General features: G+C 35.9%; 1 protein-coding gene across 9 annotated transcripts in view; it reads right to left on the minus strand.

Moving 5' to 3' along the window:
- The window catches only part of LOC111142844 (zinc finger CCHC-type containing 11), a 123,393-nt gene that overhangs the window by 40,717 nt on the left and 64,636 nt on the right, over positions 1-18,040 (minus strand). For all 9 annotated transcript variants that reach the window (XM_022496182.1, XM_022496176.1, XM_022496179.1 and 6 more), the window contains exons 8-12: positions 17,958-18,027; positions 16,240-16,366; positions 5,500-5,619; positions 5,110-5,322; positions 1,129-1,303 (exon numbers count right to left, since the gene is read on the minus strand). In XM_022496182.1, coding sequence (XP_022351890.1) covers positions 1,129-1,303; positions 5,110-5,322; positions 5,500-5,619; positions 16,240-16,366; positions 17,958-18,027 — 705 coding nt within the window. The remainder of the gene's footprint in view (positions 1-1,128; positions 1,304-5,109; positions 5,323-5,499; positions 5,620-16,239; positions 16,367-17,957; positions 18,028-18,040) is intronic.

The following is an 18,040-nucleotide window of genomic DNA, read 5'->3' on the forward strand; positions in this document are numbered from 1 at the left end:
TTCTCCACTACTGAAGATCACCAAGTAAAAGAATCAACAGGCAGGCTTCAGATTGTTAATGTTTGGGTATCTGTTACTTTTTGGGTATTTGTTATCTAAGTCCACAGGCTGTTACTGAAACCCAAATATTTTCGCTCTCCTTCTAGAAGAGGAAAAAGAAAAAGACGAGAAGACCAATTATGATAGCTACAAGCTTTATAGCTCATTTATTTACTATATGTAAGTATAAGATTTAAGTACATTTTTGAGTGAGTGTGTAAGAGTATCTGTGGGTCTACAGAAAGCCAAAAGAGGACAGGGAACAGAAGAATATATTGTCTAAACAGACTATAATGATGGACAGAAATTCAGTTCCCAATCTGTAAAAAGTGAAATGCTGCATGATATAAGTTTTCTAGAAACCGTTCTATTACTTTGCACTCTAAAATCTTAATATTCTTGGGATTTCATGTGAAACTTTTTTGTCAACAATTTTTTTTTCCCCGAATCAATCATTCTTCTCTTTGGCTAAGCCATATTTAACAACTGAGGCACTTTTTTTTTAAATGTTTTTAAAGTATAGCTGACAATGTTACATTGTAGTTTTAGTTGCACAACACAGTGATACAACAACTCTATAGTTACGCTGTGCTCACCCCAAGTGTAGCTACATCTGTCACCATACAACTCTAACATCAGTGATTATGTTCTCAATATACACTCCAGTGACTTACACATTCCATAGAGATGAGGTACTTTAGAAGACAATGGAAAAACCAGATTTTCAAATTACATTTTAACATAATTTTATGACAGAAACTTACAGGAATATTCTAAGACTATTTTGAGTAACTTCTCTATTTTCCTATGTTTTTGAAATTTTTCAAAAGAATTAAGAAATAAAAATAAAGGCATGTAATAAGCTAGTAAACCAAACAATATATTTATAGTTTTGAAACCTTAAAATTATTATTAATCTTATAAAACTATCATGACTTGATAAAGAATTTACTTGACATATATAATGACAACCTAGTGGCATATATAGTGCTACAAAGCCAGAGATAGAATTTATAACACTGTATTAGAAACAAATGATGAGTGGCACAAAAACATATTCTCCAAATGAAATATAACATATCATCTCACCTTCAATAGCTATTCGCCTTTTAGGCCAGTTTTTGTTTTCTCTTGTTAAAATATCTTGTATCCGTACACATATGACATATTCTTCCAAAGCAAAATCCAGTGTGTAAAATTTTAGCAGCTCTAACCACAACTGCCCCAAGGATACCTGATTTGGTGTTCCCAATGTTAAAGGAGACTGGAAAAGAAAAAATACTTTTCCATTTAGGTTTCACAAAACTAGAGAATCACTGAATTTTCATTTTAAAAGATCTCAGACATTACTTTTCCAAAAACTGAGGCATAAAGAAGTAACTTACACAGCTGGGAACACAGTCCTAGTTCACTGACTCCAAGAATTTTATGTTTTTTTCCATTAAACCAGTGATTCTCAACCTTGGCTATATCAGATCACATTGGGAACATTAAAAACACTAGTACCTAAGCTCCATACCATTCCTACCTCCCATACCCTTCCCAAGATTCTGATTTAACTGACCTGGGCAATGGACTGGGCAATGGGATCTTTAAAGCCCCCTAAGTGATTCTCCTGTGCAGCCAAGGTTGCAAACCACTGCATAACAATTACTGCAGCTCCTAGTTCTGGTAATTACTTTAAAAATCTAAGTGCGTGCCCTGGGCTTTCAAAAGCCAATTCCTTCATTCAGCAAACATTTATTTAGAACCTACTATGTCCCTGGCACTGTACTGGGGATATAAAAAAAAATAATGAGCGTTCACACTTAAACATAATGGTCACTCTGCATCATTCATTCTTTTTAAGTGTTGCACATACAGTTACTATTGCTTCTAACAACTCTATAAGGTAGATAATACAGGGCAAGGATTTGACTCAGGACCACCTGGCTACTGAATTCATGTTGCTACCTACCATACTGCCATTCATATAAGGAGAGATCCTACTTCACAGAGTATTAGGAAAGGAAGAGACAATTTAACAATTACAGTAAAGACTGTGTGCTAACATGGGCCTCTAAATTAGGGGGGTTTTAACAAAAGAGATAATAACTGAATTCTAAAGGAAATAGCTAAAAATGACCACTAAAGAACATAAACAGTCATCCACTCATTCAATTCTACGACTATTCATCCAGTGCCTACTATGTGCCAGGCACTTGGGCTATATCTGTGAAAAAAAACCTCGAGATCCTTGCCTTAATGGATTTTCCTTTCCGGGGGAAGAAGATAACAAAAAACAAGTAAATTACATAGCAAGTTAGAAAAAGCAAAGTGCTGTGGAAATGAAAAGAAGTTGAGTAGATTTAGTAAAAAACGAATTGGAAGTATGGGAATATGACATGGTTTCAGTGTTAAATAGCATGGTCAGGACAGATCTTGTTAAAAAGGTATGATTTGAAGAAAAGGGAAAAGCATTCTAGGAATAGGGACTAGATACAGCAAACACACTAACTAGAAGTGTTACTAGCTTTAATAATAAAACCATGAAAGCTAGAGTAGCAGAGAAAGGGGAAAAAGAGAAGAGAAAACAAAGGACTAGTCAGTAAGGACTCCTCAGTTTGTATTCTAAATTAAATGAGGAGCAATTGAAGCATTTTGAGTGTGGAGAGAAGGAAGGACATGATATGACTTAAGTTTCTTAAGAACCATTTTGATTGTTGTGCTGAGAACAGACTATAGTTGGCTCCTGAACAACATAGGGGTTAGGGGCACACAGACCCTTATGAGGTCAAAATCTGAATATTAACTTTTGACTCCCTCAAAACTTAACCACTGATATATGCTGTTAGCCAAAAGGCTTACTGATAATGTAGTCAACCAATACATATTTTATATGTTATATTTATCATGTACTGTATTCTCAGAGTAAGCTAGAGAAAATGTTAAGAAAATTATAAGAGAAAAATACATTTATAGTACTAGACTATATTAAAAAAAAATCCACGTAAGTGGACATGCACAGTTTAAATCCATGTTATTCGAGGGTCAACTGTATAAAGAACAATGGTAGATACAGGGAAACTCATTATGAGACTACAGTAGTAATCCAAGTCAAAGATGATGGTGGCTAGGACAAGCATGTTAACAGTGCAGGTGGTGAGAAGTGGTCAAATTCTAAATATATTTTGAAATAAAAATAACAGGATTTCCTGACAGACTTGATACAGGGTATAAAAGAGAGAAGTAAAAGATGACTCCAAGGCTTCTGACTGATCATTTGAAAGGACAAAGTGCCATCAATTTAGATGTGAACACTGCTTGTGGAGAAAGAGGAAGACCAGTAGTCCAGTTTTCGGCATGTTAAGTTTAAGACATCTATTAAGACATCTAAGTAGAGGGACGCCTGGGTGGCTCAGTGGGTTGAGCCGCTGCCTTCGGCTCGGGTCATGATCCCAGCCTCCTGGGATCGAGTCCCACATCGGGCTCCTTGCTCAGCAGGGAGCCTGCTTCTCCCTCTGCCTCTGCCTGCCACTCTATCTGCTTGTGCTCTCTCTCTCTGACAAATAAATAAATAAAATCTTTAAAAAAAAAAAAAAAGACATCTAAGTAGAGACATTAAAAAGGCAGTTGCATACAACTATAGAATTCAGGAGTGTGGTTTGGCTGAAGACTTAAATTAGAGAGTATTATACAGATAGTATGTAAGACCCATGCAACTGGATAAGATCACCAAGGGAGTGCAGATGCAGAAGAAAGGAGAAGGGATCAGGGACTGAGCCCTGGAGCATGCCAACATTAAGAGATTCAAGTGGAAAGGAGAAACCAGTGACAAAGACTGAGAAGAAATAATCAGCCATGGGTGTGCTATCCTGAAAGTCAAGTTAAGAAATCTTTCAGAGTAATCCACTGGTAAATATTGCTGATACATCAAAAATATAAAAATTGAGAAGCGACAATTGGATTTAGCAACATGGAAGATAAAGGATATTGACAATACAAATTTTGGTAGGTTGATGAGGGTCAAAGCCTGATTACAGTGACTTAAGAGGAAACCGATATTGGAAATAATGAATATGAACAATTCTTTCAAGAAGTTTTACAGGTAAAGGGTACAAAGGAATCGCTGGGAAGGGAAATGATATCCATATTTTTATTCAAAATGGGAGAAATAAAAGCATGTTTGCTTATAGATGAAAAATTGCTAACTTAAGGAAGGAAAGAGAAGAAGTGCTAGAGCAGTGTTCTAGAATAAATAAGAATGGATGGGATTAAATACCCAAGTGGAGAAAATTAGATAGCAACTTGGGAAGTTCCTTTATGAAAGTAGCATCAAGGCAGACTATGTGAAATAGCAGCAGGTGGTGGTGGGAGTATGCAGAAGTTCTCTTTTTATTTCTTCAGTTTTCTCAGTGAAGTAATAAGCAAAATCATTAGCTGAGTATTGGTGGTTTGAGATGAGAGGAAAAAGAAGTCTAGGAAAGTGGGAGAGTTGAAGGGACTAAGAATGACTGTTCAGGGAACTACACATAATTCAGTATAGCTAGAGCAACCATTTCAGTAATGCTTTTATTTCTGTAGTAATATGTCTATTCAGATGACTACATACTTCTGGAGGACACAATCCATGGATATTCATCTTTGGTTCCCTAGCCCTCAAGATAATGTCTGGCACATAGCAGGTCCTTAATAAATGAATGTTGAAGATTAAATAAGCAAGCCACCCCCAACAGAGGAGGAAAGGGCCTTTATTTTTCCACCAATCTGGCAACATAATTCCCATATGCTAAAGTTGTGATCACAGCCCAACTCCTGAAGGAAATTTTCCTTGTCTAAATGAAAAAGATACAAAGAATTACCATATGCTAAGATTCAAACAATACACATCTTCCAAAATGAGGTACAAATTCATTAGGGAATCTCAGTACTGAAAAACTAAACCAGATCAACCCCTCACTTTACAGATGAGGAAAATGAGGCCAAGAGGCTTATGCAGTCAGTCAATCTACTATTAAAGAGCAGCTTCAATAGAAGGCATCACAAATTCTACAGATAGAAAAGCCAAAAACAAAAACAAAAAAAGCTTACTTTGCCATGTTTTTCCTTCATGGCATTACTTTGGTTGTCTGTGTCTGTCTTCTTGGTATCATCTTTTGGTTGGTCTGCCTTAGCTTTGTTTTCCTCAGCAATTGAGTTTTTCTCAGTTGCACTACTTGAATTATACTCCCACTTCACAAACTTCTCTTCTACTATGCCCTTCAGCTGAAAGTCATCCATTCTTTTTGGGTCAAAGCCTTCAATCTATATAAAAAGGCATTCCAAATTGGTAGTGGAAAAATTATTTAAAAAAAAAAAACAAAACAAAAAGATGGACAAACAAACAAACCAGAATTCCACTTAAAATGTTTGAACAGAGTACTCTGTCAGAGCAAACTACACATATATACAAGCACATATACGTCACAAATTCATGCTTACCCAAGTTCCAAGTAAGCAAGGAAGAAGAGGGGGTTTTCTTTGTTGTAGAAAAAACATCACCATTAAAGCAAAACAGTAGGAAGGGATTCCACCATCAGTTTGGGAGTCAATATAGCATAACTGCAAAACAGAAGGGGAGAAAACACTGCCATTAGCTTTAATTTTCTTTGTTCCCCTCATAATTTTGTTTTCACTATGATCACTCACCACCCTGAAATAACTGTTAACACATTGGTGACAATCTTTCCATTCATTTCTTTATTGCATATAAAGTCACATATATATTTTAATGGAATTAAAATGGAATGGAGTTAAATGGAATATCATACATAGTGCTTTTACTGTGTACACATTTTTAAAATATTTTACCTTGCCTTCTACTTCTGCTGCAATGTTAACGATCATCTATGAACTCTTACATGCCTTTTTCTATACTCTAATAACCATATACAAATGTATTCCTATATATTTCTATTTTCTATATAAATGCAGGAAGGGTTTTGTTTTATGTCATTCTCTTACCAAAATTATGTATTATACACATCTGTGTATTATTCTTCTCCCTTAACAATGTACCAACAAAGTTCCTCTAAGTCAATTAGTACAGATATAACACATTTATTTATTTATTTTCCTAGCATTCTTTTAAATACTTAAATTATAGGTTATGATCTGTATGGCTACTTAATAATCTTCCCACCCAAGGACATTCACATTGTGTTCCCAATTTTTGCCACTTTAAGCAATGCTGTTTTATCCTTATATGCATTTCCTAATTATTGGTGCTTATTTATATGAGCTGTTTTCCCAAGAATGTGTTTGCTGGATTTAAAAATGTGCGCTAGAGGGGTGCCTGGGTAGCACAGTCAGTTAAGCATCCATCTCTTAGTTCAGCTCAGTTTGTGGTCTCAGGGTCATGGAATCAGACCTGTGTTGGTGTCTGTGCTTAGCACTGAGTCTGCTTGGGTCTCTCTCTCCTTCTTTGCCTCTCCCCACCCCTGAGCTCATTTGCACTCTCTCTCTAATAAATAAATCTTTAAAAATAAGTAAATAAATAAAAATGTGTGAAATACCTAATTTCTAATAACAGTTTTCCAAAATCACTACAAAAATTCCTCTTTTCACCAGTTAACATGAGTGGTACATGTAACACTTCCCAACACTAAGTATTACCACTTTTAAAAAAATGCCAAGGGTGGGGGCCTGGGTGGCTCAATTGGTTAATCTACTGTCTTCCTCTCAGGTCATGATCCCAGGGTCCTGGGATCTGCCCACACAGGCCTGCATCTGGCACCCTGCCGAGGAGGGAGCCTGCTTTTCCCTCTCCTTCTGCCACTCGCCTTGCCTGTGCTCTCCCACTCTCCATCAAATAAATAAATAATAATCTTAAAAAAGAAAATGCCAATGTGATACAATTATCTAATAACTTCAATTTGCATGTCCTCAATATTAAGATATTACACAATTTTTTTTTTAAGATTTTATTTATTTATTTGTCAGCAAGAGAGAGCGAGCACAGGCAGAGTGGCAGGCAGAGGCAGAGGGAAAAGCAGGCTCCCCACAGAACAAGGAGCCCGATGTGGGACTCGATCCCAGGACGCTGGGATCATGACCTGAGCCGAAGGCAGCTGCTTAACCAACTGAGCCACCCCCAGGCGTCCCGATATTACACAATTTTTATATGTTTACTAACCATTTAGATTTGCTCTTTTCTGAACCGCCTATTGAATCTTTTGCCAATTTTTTCTATTTGTACACACTGCATATCAATTTACATTACAGTTAATAGCCTTTAAATCTGATACATGCACTTGGACAATGTTATTTTTCCCAATCTGTTTTTATTTTTAAGGAAGCTTTTATCATGTAAAATTATTTTAGGAATTAGTAAAATTATTTAAGGAAGCTTTTATCATGTAAAATATATTAACGTGTGTGTATATATAGTTAAATAGGCTTTTGCAATATAGCTTCTAGGTTTCCTATCATGGTAAGAAGGTTTCTCCAAACCATAGCATATATACATACTCTTAAATTTTCTCCTAAAATTTTGATTTTTCATTTAAGTAGAATTTATTTTTGCACTTTGTGTCCTAAGGATTCAACAGTATTTTCTTCAAGAAATACACAATTGTTCACTGAAACTAATAATACACTATATACTAATTAACTGAATTTAAATAAAACAAAATTAAATTTAAAAATACAGTTAAAAATAAATTAAATTTAAAAATACAGTTGTGACAGCACCATTTAACAAATAAACCATTGTTTTATTACTGAAATGAAATATTTTATTTTCTCATACATTAAAATTTCATTTACACTAGGATCTACTTCTGGACTTCTGTTTCACAAATCTATTTGTCTATTCCTATGCCAAAGGCACATCCTTGAATAAGCAGTTTCACAGTGGTAAAGTAGGTCCCCTTCACTAATGTTCTCTTTCTGAATTCTTCTGGGTACCCTCAAACATTCTTCCATACTAATTTTAAGACAATTTTATCAAATTTTTTTAAATTCTGGGTATTTCTAATTGAAATTACCATACATTTGAAAATTAAGATGACTTTACATTTTAAGGGTACCATCTCCTTATCTAAGAACTTTGTATCTTTGCAGTTTCCAAAAATTCAGGAGTTTTCATTAATTACTAACTTCCCCTAAACTCTCATAACCAATACCTCTACAAGTCTTACCTCCAAAACTTATCCCAAATCTGTCTACTATGCTTCACACCCATTCAAACCTAGCACAGACCATTATCACCTCTGGCTGATCTACTACGGCAGCCTGATTAATGAGTTCTCTCCTTGTACTCTTTATCCCAGAAAGATCTTTTCAAAGCATAAATCACATCAACTCATACACAACTTTTAGAACTGCTTTCTCACTGCAATTAAAATCCAAATTCCTGGGATGCCTGGGTGGCTCAGTCAGTTTAGCATCTGCCTTCAGCTCAGGTCCTGATTCCAGGGTCCTGGGATCAAGTCCCACATTGAGCTCCCTGCTCAGCAGGGAGTCCGCTTCTCCCTCAGCTACTCCCTCCTCCCCGCCCCCCATGCTTGCTCAGGCACACACCTTCTCTCTCTCTGACAAATAAAATCTTTAAAAAAAAAAAAAAAAATCCAAATTCCTTACCAATGAAACATTCACTCTCACTTCATTCCAGCCACTCCTGTCTTTCTTTCTGGTCTTACAAGCTCATTCGTACCTCAGAAGCTTTTTACTAGCTATCCGGGATGCTATTCCCTGAGACTTTCCCCCTGAGACTTTCAAGTGACTGGTTGCTGCTGGTCTGAGTTTACATATCACTTCCTCAAAAAGACCTTCCCTAACCATCTGGTATAATGCCACTCTATTATCACATCATCTCATTTTTACAGCGCTAAAATCTATCAGATACTGTGTTACTTATATATTTATTTACTGGCTGATTCTTCCACAAGTATGTAAGCTTCATGACAGCAGGACTTTATATATCTTTAGATATTTCAAGCACCTAGAATAGTGTCTGGCACACAGGAAGTATTCAACAAATGTTCGCTGAATAAATGAATTTGTTCAGATTTCATTTTTACATTTCAATAATACAATTTTCTTCCTGTACCTTTTTTTATTAAATTTATTCCTTAATATTTTACAATTTGTGTCACTATCGCTAAGGAATATTTTTCCATTTCCACTCCACCAGGTTATTCCCATGACAGAAAAAAAGCTACTGATTATTTTATGTTTATATTGTAATTTGTCATCTTACAAATTCTTTCTTTTTAATTCTCTTATAAATCCCAACAGTTTTCTTACTAACGTTGTATAGGTATACAATCATATCTTTAAAAAAAATTTGTTTCTCCAATATTTACATTATTTTCTTTTCTTTTTTTTTTTTAAAGACTTTATTTATTTATTTGACAGATAGAGATCACAAGCAGGCAGAAAGGCAGGCAGAGAGAGAGGAAGCAGGCTCCCTGCTGAGCAGAGAGCCCGATGCGGGGCTCGATCCCAGGACCCTGGGATCATGACCTGAGACGAAGGCAGAGGCTTAACCCACTGAGCCACCCAGGCGCCCCGACATTATTTCATTTTCTTATTGCATGTTTAAATCTCCCAAAACAATGTACAACATTACTAGCGAACATCTCTATAATACTCCTAATTCTAACACCTACTGCTTGAGTAATTCACTGTTTAGAATGTTTGTTATTATTTTAGTAAAGTCTTTTTTTTTTTTTTAAGATTTTATTTATTTATTTGACAGAGAGAGATCACAAGTAGACAGAGAGGCAGGGAGAGAGAGAGAGAGGGAAGCAGGCTCCCTGCTGAGCAGAGAGCCCGATGCGGGACTCGATCCCAGGACCCTGAGATCATGACCTGAGCCGAAGGCAGCGGCCTAACCCACTGAGCCACCCAGGCGCCCCAGTAAACAGTCTTCATCAATTTCCTTTACTAGTTTAGAGGGTTTTTTTTTTTTTTTATGAAAAACATGCCTTTTCAGCATCCATGTTTTTTCTGCTTCAAACTGTTAATATAATAAATTGTGTTAACAGATTTCCTGATATTAAGCCATTATTATACTCCTGAAATATACCCTGTATAGTCACGGCATACAACCTTTTGATACACTAATATATTGTACTTGTTATATTTCATTTAGACTTTTGCATCTACAACTTTTGCATCTAAGACTATACTAGATTTTTTAAAAATTTATTATCTTTATTACCTAAATAAAAAATGAAAACAATCACTAAAGTTTAATGGCTTGGTAAATTTAAGAATACAGGAGCTCCTGGTTGGCTCAGTCGACAGAGTAAGACTTATACTTGGGGTCATGAGTTCAAGCCCCACGTTGGGCATAGAGCTTACTTGGAAAAAAAAAAAAAAAAGAATACAATTTAAAATGAAAGGATAAAAAACATTTATAAAAAGAGCCTCAGGAGCACCTGGGTGGCTCAGTGGGTTAAGCCTCTGCCTTTGGCATGGGTCACTATCCCAGGACCCTGAGATTAATCCCTGCTTCGGGCTCTCTGTTCAGCGGGGAGCCTGCTTCCCCTTCTCTCTCTCTGCCTGCCTCTCTGCCTACTTGTGATCTCTGTCAAATAAAGAAATAAAATCTTTAAAAAAAAAAAAAAAGGAGCCTCAATCTTTCCACTAGAATAAATTCCCATTTATCCAGAGTCCTAGGACAGGAGGTATGCTGCCTAATGACTAAATCAAGTTAATTAAAAACATTTTGGTAACTGTAAGGAACTGTTCATGTATGCTGTTAACACTACTGAACATCTCACAGAGGAACAACATTTAGGAAGTTTACAAGAGAGTTTTTAAAACACAGGGAGGATCTCCTAGCCAAGCCCTGGAAACAACCTAAATGTTTATCAACAGAGATAAAGAAAAGTTGATACACACCTACAATGGTATCTCATTCAGCCTTAAAAAAGAGAATTCTCCTATTTGCAGTAACATGGGTGGACCAAGAGGACATTTTGCTAAGTGAAAGAAAACAGACACTGTAAGATAAATGCTAATCTCCGTTACACAGAATCTAAAATAGTCAAACTCATAAGAGTAGAGTTTAAAATGGTGGTTACCAGAGGCTGGGGGAGAGGGAAATGGGATATATTTTGGTCAAGGGATACAAAATTTGAGTTACATAAAATGAGTAAGTTCTGGTGATCTAATGTATACAGCATGGTGACCACAGGTAACACTACCATACTATACACCTAAAATTTCCTAAGAAGGTACATCCCAAGTGTTCTCACCACACACAAAATAAAGGTAACTGTGTGAGGTAACAGGTTGGTAATCATTTCACAATTAATACATGTATCAAATTATCAAGGTATACATTGTATTTTTTTTTTAAGATTTATTTATTTGTCAGAGAGAGCACAAGCAGGGGGAACAGAAGACAGAGGAAAAAGCAGGCTCCCCGCTGAGCAAGGAGCCCTATGCAGGACTCAATCCCAGGATCCTGGAATCATGACCTGAGCCAAAGACAGACGCTTAACCAACTGAGCCACCCAGGCATCTCAAGTCGTATTTATACATACAATAAGAAATAAAAATTAAAAAGCCCAGGGATCTCTTTTTTCCTTGTATGAGATTATTTTTTTAATTACCTAGCAGCTGGTCCTCAGACCTTTTTAAATTTAAATATAACTGGCATACAATGTTACATTAGTTTCAGGTCTACAACATAATGATTCAACAACTCTACAAGACCAGTGCTCTAGCCCCTGAGCTATGGAGCCTGATTCAACAACTCTATATGTCATGCTATTCTCACAAGTATACCTACTATCTATAACCACCAATACTATTATAGTATTATTGACTATACACACTATGCTATACTGTTCACTAATGTAATTTATTCATATCATACCAGAAACCTATACCTCCCATTTCTCTTCACCGATTTTGCCCATCACCCTACCCTCCTCTCCTCTGGAAACCACCAGTTTGTTCTCTGTATTTGTGGGTCTGTTCCTACTTTTTTTGTTTTTTAGATTCCATGTAAACAAAATCACTGTGTTGGTCTTTCTGTAACTTACTTCACTTAACATAAAACCCTCCTCGTCCACCCCTGTTGTCACAAATAGCAAGATCTCTATACACACTCACACAGACCTTCTTCATCCACACTTCTATCAATGGACACTTGGGTCACTTTCGTATCTTAGGCTATTGCAAATAATGCTGTATGAACATAGGGATACATGTATCTTTTTCAAATTAGTGTTTTCTTTTTCTTTGGCTAAACACCCAGTAGTAGAAATACTGAATCAGATGTTATTTCTAAAGTTAAATTTTTGAGGAACCTCCATACTGTTTTCCACAGTGGCTGCACTAATTTACATTCCTACTAATAAGAGGGTTCTTTTTACTCCACATCCTCGCCAACACTTGCTATTTCTTATCTTTTTGATACCAGCCATTCTGACTAGGTGTAAAGTGCTATCTCACTGTGCTTTTGATGTGCATTTCCCTGATTAGTGATATTGAGCATCTTTTCATCTATTGGCCACCTATATGTCTTCTTTGGAAAATGTCTCTTATTTGGTGTTTTGGTGCTGTATTGCAGAAGTTCTTCATATATTCTGGATAATAAGCACTTATCAAATATGTCATTTGCAAATATCTTCTCCCATTCAGTAAGGTGGCCTTTTTGTTTTGTTGATGGTTTCCTTCACTGTATGAAAACTTTTTATTTTGACATAGTCCCAACAGTTACTTTTGTTTTTGTTCCCTTGCCTAAGACACATCTAGAAAAAGGTTGCTAAGGCCTAAGTCAAAGAAATTACTGCCTGTGTTTTCTGGTTTTATGGTTTCAGGTCTCACATTTAAGTCTTTAGTCCTTTTTTAAAAGATTGTATTTATCTTATTATATTTATTTATTATTATATTTATTATATTTATATTTATTATTTTTAATTTTATTTATTTATTTGACAGAGAACAGGCACACATGCACATAAGCAGTCAGAACAGCAGGCAAAGGGAAAGGGAGAATCAGACACAGGAAGGCTGATGCAGGATTCTATCCCAGGACCCTGGGATCATGACTTGAGCCAAAGGCAGATGCTTAAGTGACTGAACCACCCAGGAATCTGGTCTTTAATCCATTTTGAGTTTGTTTTTGTGTAAGGTATAAGAAAGTGGTCCAGTTTAACTTTTTGAATGTAGCTATCTCCAGGGATCTCTTTCAGATGTCAAATACTGCTAAAATTAATTCTTCTATTAACCACAAAAACTGGCTCTCAGTCAGGAAACCTGACTATAAGAGACTGATAAGCCTCAAGTGTTTTTGTTTTTTGTTTTTATTTATTTGTCAGACAGAAATCTCAAGTAGGCAGAGAGGCAGACAGAGAGAGAGGAGGAAGCAGGCTCCTTGCTGAGCAGAGAGCCCAATGTGGGGCTTGATCCTGACCTGAGCCAAAGGCAGAGGCTTAACCCACTGAGCCACCCAGGTGCCTCAAGCCTAAAGTGTTTTAAGAGACTTTACTAAAAAACTATTTCCTACTACTGGAATGCTAAAAATATAGCTACTTAGGAGAAGACGACAACCAGAGAATAGTCAACAGTAATCTTATTAGATCAGTTACAAGAATATATTTATAAACTGGAATTTTTCTAAGGCCTCAAGGTATAGAAAATCCATGCTTTATTACAAGATGTGCAATGTGGCTTAAAACTTCAAGATAAATAAAACTGTTAAAAAAAATATCTTTGAGGGACACCTGGGTGGCTCAGTCGGTTGAGCATCTGCCTTCGGCTCAGGGCATGATCCCAGGGTCCTCGGACAGAGTCTTTCATTGGGCTTCCTGCTCAGCAGGGGGCCTGCTTCTCCTTCTGCCTGTTCTGCATGCCGCTCCCCCTGATCGTGCTCTCTCTCTGACAAATAAATAAAATCTTTTAAATAAATAAATCTTTGAGGGACACCTGGGTGGCTCAGTCAGTGAAGCGTCTGCCTTTGGCTCAGGTCATGATCCCAGGTGCTGGGATCAAGTCCCATATATCAGGCTCCTTGCTCAACAAGCGAGCCTGCTTCTTACTCTGCCTGCCATTCCCCCAGCTTGTGCTTTCTCTCTGACAAATAAATAAATAAATCTCAAAAAAATAGTAATAATAAAATTTAAATTTAAATTTAAAAAATCTTTGAGAGGAAAAACATACCAGGAATTATTTTTAGGTTTCTTACAATAAACTCAGAAAATGAAAGCCATAAAAAAAGCTCTGTAACTAACACAAACTGCGAAAAATCAGACACACTGTTCTGTTGGAAATAGGAAACAACTACTCTGCAACCCGCTTTGTGTGCACATTTAGTGTCCTTCGTTGACTGGTACATTTAGAATCAATGTAAGTTTGAGTACTCTTTTCTAAGAGCCACTTTAGAAAAGAAAGTTTACAGATCGCATCCCATGCCCCAATGAAAATTACTTATTTGAGTATCATTTATATTCTTCTACCAAGTCTACTTACTTGAATAAAAGAATGTCTGTGAGAAAACGGACACTATTTTATGATAACCAGAAAATTATGGCATAATTAAGAAATACCATCCGTTTATTCTTTCATCCCTTACGAAACCCATAACCTTCCCAGAGCTGATACACTGAGCTTCCTGAATGACAGCTATGTTTCATATACCAGTCTCATTACACACCCCAAAAAACCTTGGTTACTAGAGTTTTTGCACCAGTTCTTATTCCTGTTGACTTACTATTGTTTAAATACTCTCAGTTGCCAATTTAAAAAATTGTGTAGCATTTCAAAGTACAGTCTCATGCATTATTTCATATCACCTTTGACATAATTTCTCCAGATGGAAAAGAGCTCAAGTGAAATGTCTTGCTAAAAATCACATATTTATGAAAACGAGAGTTGAAATTGGTTTATTCCATCTCACAGTACTAAATCTCTATAGTATGCTAGGCACAAGGGATAATGAAATAAACATGGAGAGGTACTCACTATATCCCTCAGTCTGGTTCAGTGCTCCCAGCCACTTCCAACGGTTAAAAATCCCCTTTCTGAAGAAACTGGGCCATGCGTATATTCAATAAATACTTATTAAATGCACACCAAGTGCAATAAAAATAAGCAGCATTAGGACCATCAGTGAATAAATAAAACAGTTTTCCTCACTAAGTTCACAATTTTCTTGGAAGAAAACAGATCGCAAACAAATAAATGCATGTATGGCAAGTTCTATGAAAAAAATAAAGCAAGGTAAAAGCAGGGAGAATGATGGAGGCAATGCTATTTTATATAAGGTGATTCAGAGAACTCTGACAAGGTGAAATTTGAGCACAAACCTGAAAAAAGTAAAAAAGTGACCATGCTGAAAATGTGGGGTATGAAAATTCAAGATGAACGGAACACCAAACACAAAGGCCTTGAGTTGAAGAAGTACCAACCTTAGGATTTCTGACTGTTACTTACTTTTCAAGCTGTTCCTTACTCAACCAACCAGGCTGAGTCTACCCCAACCCTGAGTTCAATCCTCTTATCGGAGTCCAAACAAAAAATTCCAAAAAGAATTCTCTAGCAATTTTTGCTCTCCTTTATCATTCTACCATAGTTCCTTAATCCATCCTCTTTGTGTAAGACTGAAAATTTCCTCATCACTAATGTAACAATTCATGAAGAGTACACTGATAAGAACATACACAGAAAAGCTATACTCTCTCTAGTCATTTGGATTGGTAACAGTAATTATTTTATTACTCCTCCTTATCTTCATACCAAAGAAATTACTACAAAGGGAACCACAGCCTTTAATAATTAATTCTAATTTAGGAAACAACTGATTCTCAGCAGTGACCCAGTCAGAAAGTGTGTAGGTTTATCGATGATTTAGAGGAGAGAGAATATTGTTCTAAGACAGAGATGGGGGAAAAAGATGCTAACAAAAAAAACCTTTGCAAACCTATGCATTAACTTATATCTTACAACTTTCACTCACATTAAAAGTGAAAATTTGAGCCTCATTTACTATGCAAAAGAAAACACTTCTGTACTACATAAAAGGAGAAAAATCAATCATTCTGTGTTTGTGAGACTGCTTTATTTTCATGTCCATAATCAGAACCTGCCATAGCACTTTCTGTCTAGCACGGATAACCATTTTATCTCCAAATATTAAGATTTATGTTACATGTTAGTGCAAGAAAAAGCCTGAGTTTCCTTAAAGACAGGTACTTTTTTTTCTTCTGCTCCACTTACCTTAGCCCAGTAGCGAAAGGCTAACACCAAGGGAGTAAAAACAGGTTCCAACTTGCCAAGAGCAGCAAGTAAATCAGTAGTGAGGCATGCCATATCATTTCCTGCACTCACTCTACAAAGCAAACCACTGTGAATGAGACAGAAACAAATTTCACTGTACTAATATCTTACAAACCAGAATATTCCAAACTCTATGGTTATCCTTTCTAGTCACCATAATTTTTCTGCATTGTTTTATTATTATGTTCAATTAGCCAGCATATAGTACATCATTAGTTTTTGATGTAGTGTTCAATGATTCATTAGTTGCATATAACACCCAATCCTCATCACCACACATGCTCTCCTTAATCCCTATCATCCGGTTACTCCAATCCCCCTTCCCCTCACTTCTGTAACCCTCAGTTTGTTCCTGGAGTCCAGAGTCTCTCATGATTTGTCTCAGTCACCATATTTTAATACCTAGGAAGTCATAATAAAAATAAGACTTTTACTAAACTGAGAGCCTACTGAAAACTATAATCATTTCCATAACTAGAGTTCCATATAAAGATGTTTTAAATACTCATTTGTACTTCACAAATAAATTTCAACCTTATTTAGAACTTAAATTCATCAGAAATCACAAAATTTGTTTTACATCAAAGACATTGATCTCATCAATATCAAGTGGTGCAACATATCTTCCCAGTTCATTCTTTTTGCTTTACACAGGATAAAAAGAAAAAAATAAAATGCTGAACTGACTAGCTATAATTATTGACTCTAATTTTTCCTATCCAAGCTTTCATGGTTTTACTGCTACTTCCAGATTAGAAAGGATGCATGTATTAACCCACAGGTAATGCTTATATGTAAATGAAAATAGGAGCTACCTTAAGGGGTGACAGAATTATAGTGGAGATATTTTGGTGGCAGGGGGAAGAATGTATCTGAGGTTCCACAAAGAGGCGATTTGATACAATGTGGTTACAAAACAAAAAAAAAACAAAAAACACTAGAAGTCAGAATACTTCCATTCCAATTCTGATTTTACTCTAAATGATGTGAATTTGGTCAAATCATTTAGTTCCTCCATGTCTCAATTTTCTAATTAGAAAACAACAAAGTTGAATTAGATCTCCACAGATCCTTCTAACTTGGAATAAGAAAATATAGTACTCTTAAAATTTAAGATATATAGGTTAGTTTTCAATAAAAGAACACTTAATTATTTCTATATTTTTTCCATGTCTCCCACAATGATCTCAATCAGAATTATTTCAATTTCCTTTTTCACAGGCACATTGTTCTCTCAGTCTTATAGACATCTGACTAGAAAGGCAAGAATAGTCTTCAATGACTCATTCAATTTTAGTGAACCAAAAACTAGATTCTAAAAAACTGTGAGCTCCTTAAGAAGAGTGGATATTTCTTATTTATGTTTGTATCCCAACAGCAAAGCAGTACCTAATATATAGTAAATGTTCAATATTGTTGGATGAATGAACTTGAGGAAAAAAAATAAGAAGTTTTACCTTACTGTGTCTTGTTTTTAACTGGTAATTCTATTTCTCGTTCACAAGCTTTTAGTAAGCTTTTGTTTTTAATAAATGAAAACTAGGTTAGTTATATTAATCCAAAGAGAAATCTAAAATAAAATTTTCTGTCTTGGAAATGTTCACTAGATACTCGGTTATTGTTATTTCGAAAAATATTTTCTATGCATTGTTACCAACCTTTTCCGATCTTTGCATACCACAACAGGAACTTTGGCATGAAAATCAGATTCCACATCTATATATAATACTAATAAGGGAAA

This window comes from Enhydra lutris, unplaced genomic scaffold (assembly GCF_002288905.1).
Source record: "Enhydra lutris kenyoni isolate GAN:26980312 unplaced genomic scaffold, ASM228890v2 scaffoldscaffold9, whole genome shotgun sequence".
Lineage (NCBI taxonomy): Eukaryota > Metazoa > Chordata > Mammalia > Carnivora > Mustelidae > Enhydra > Enhydra lutris.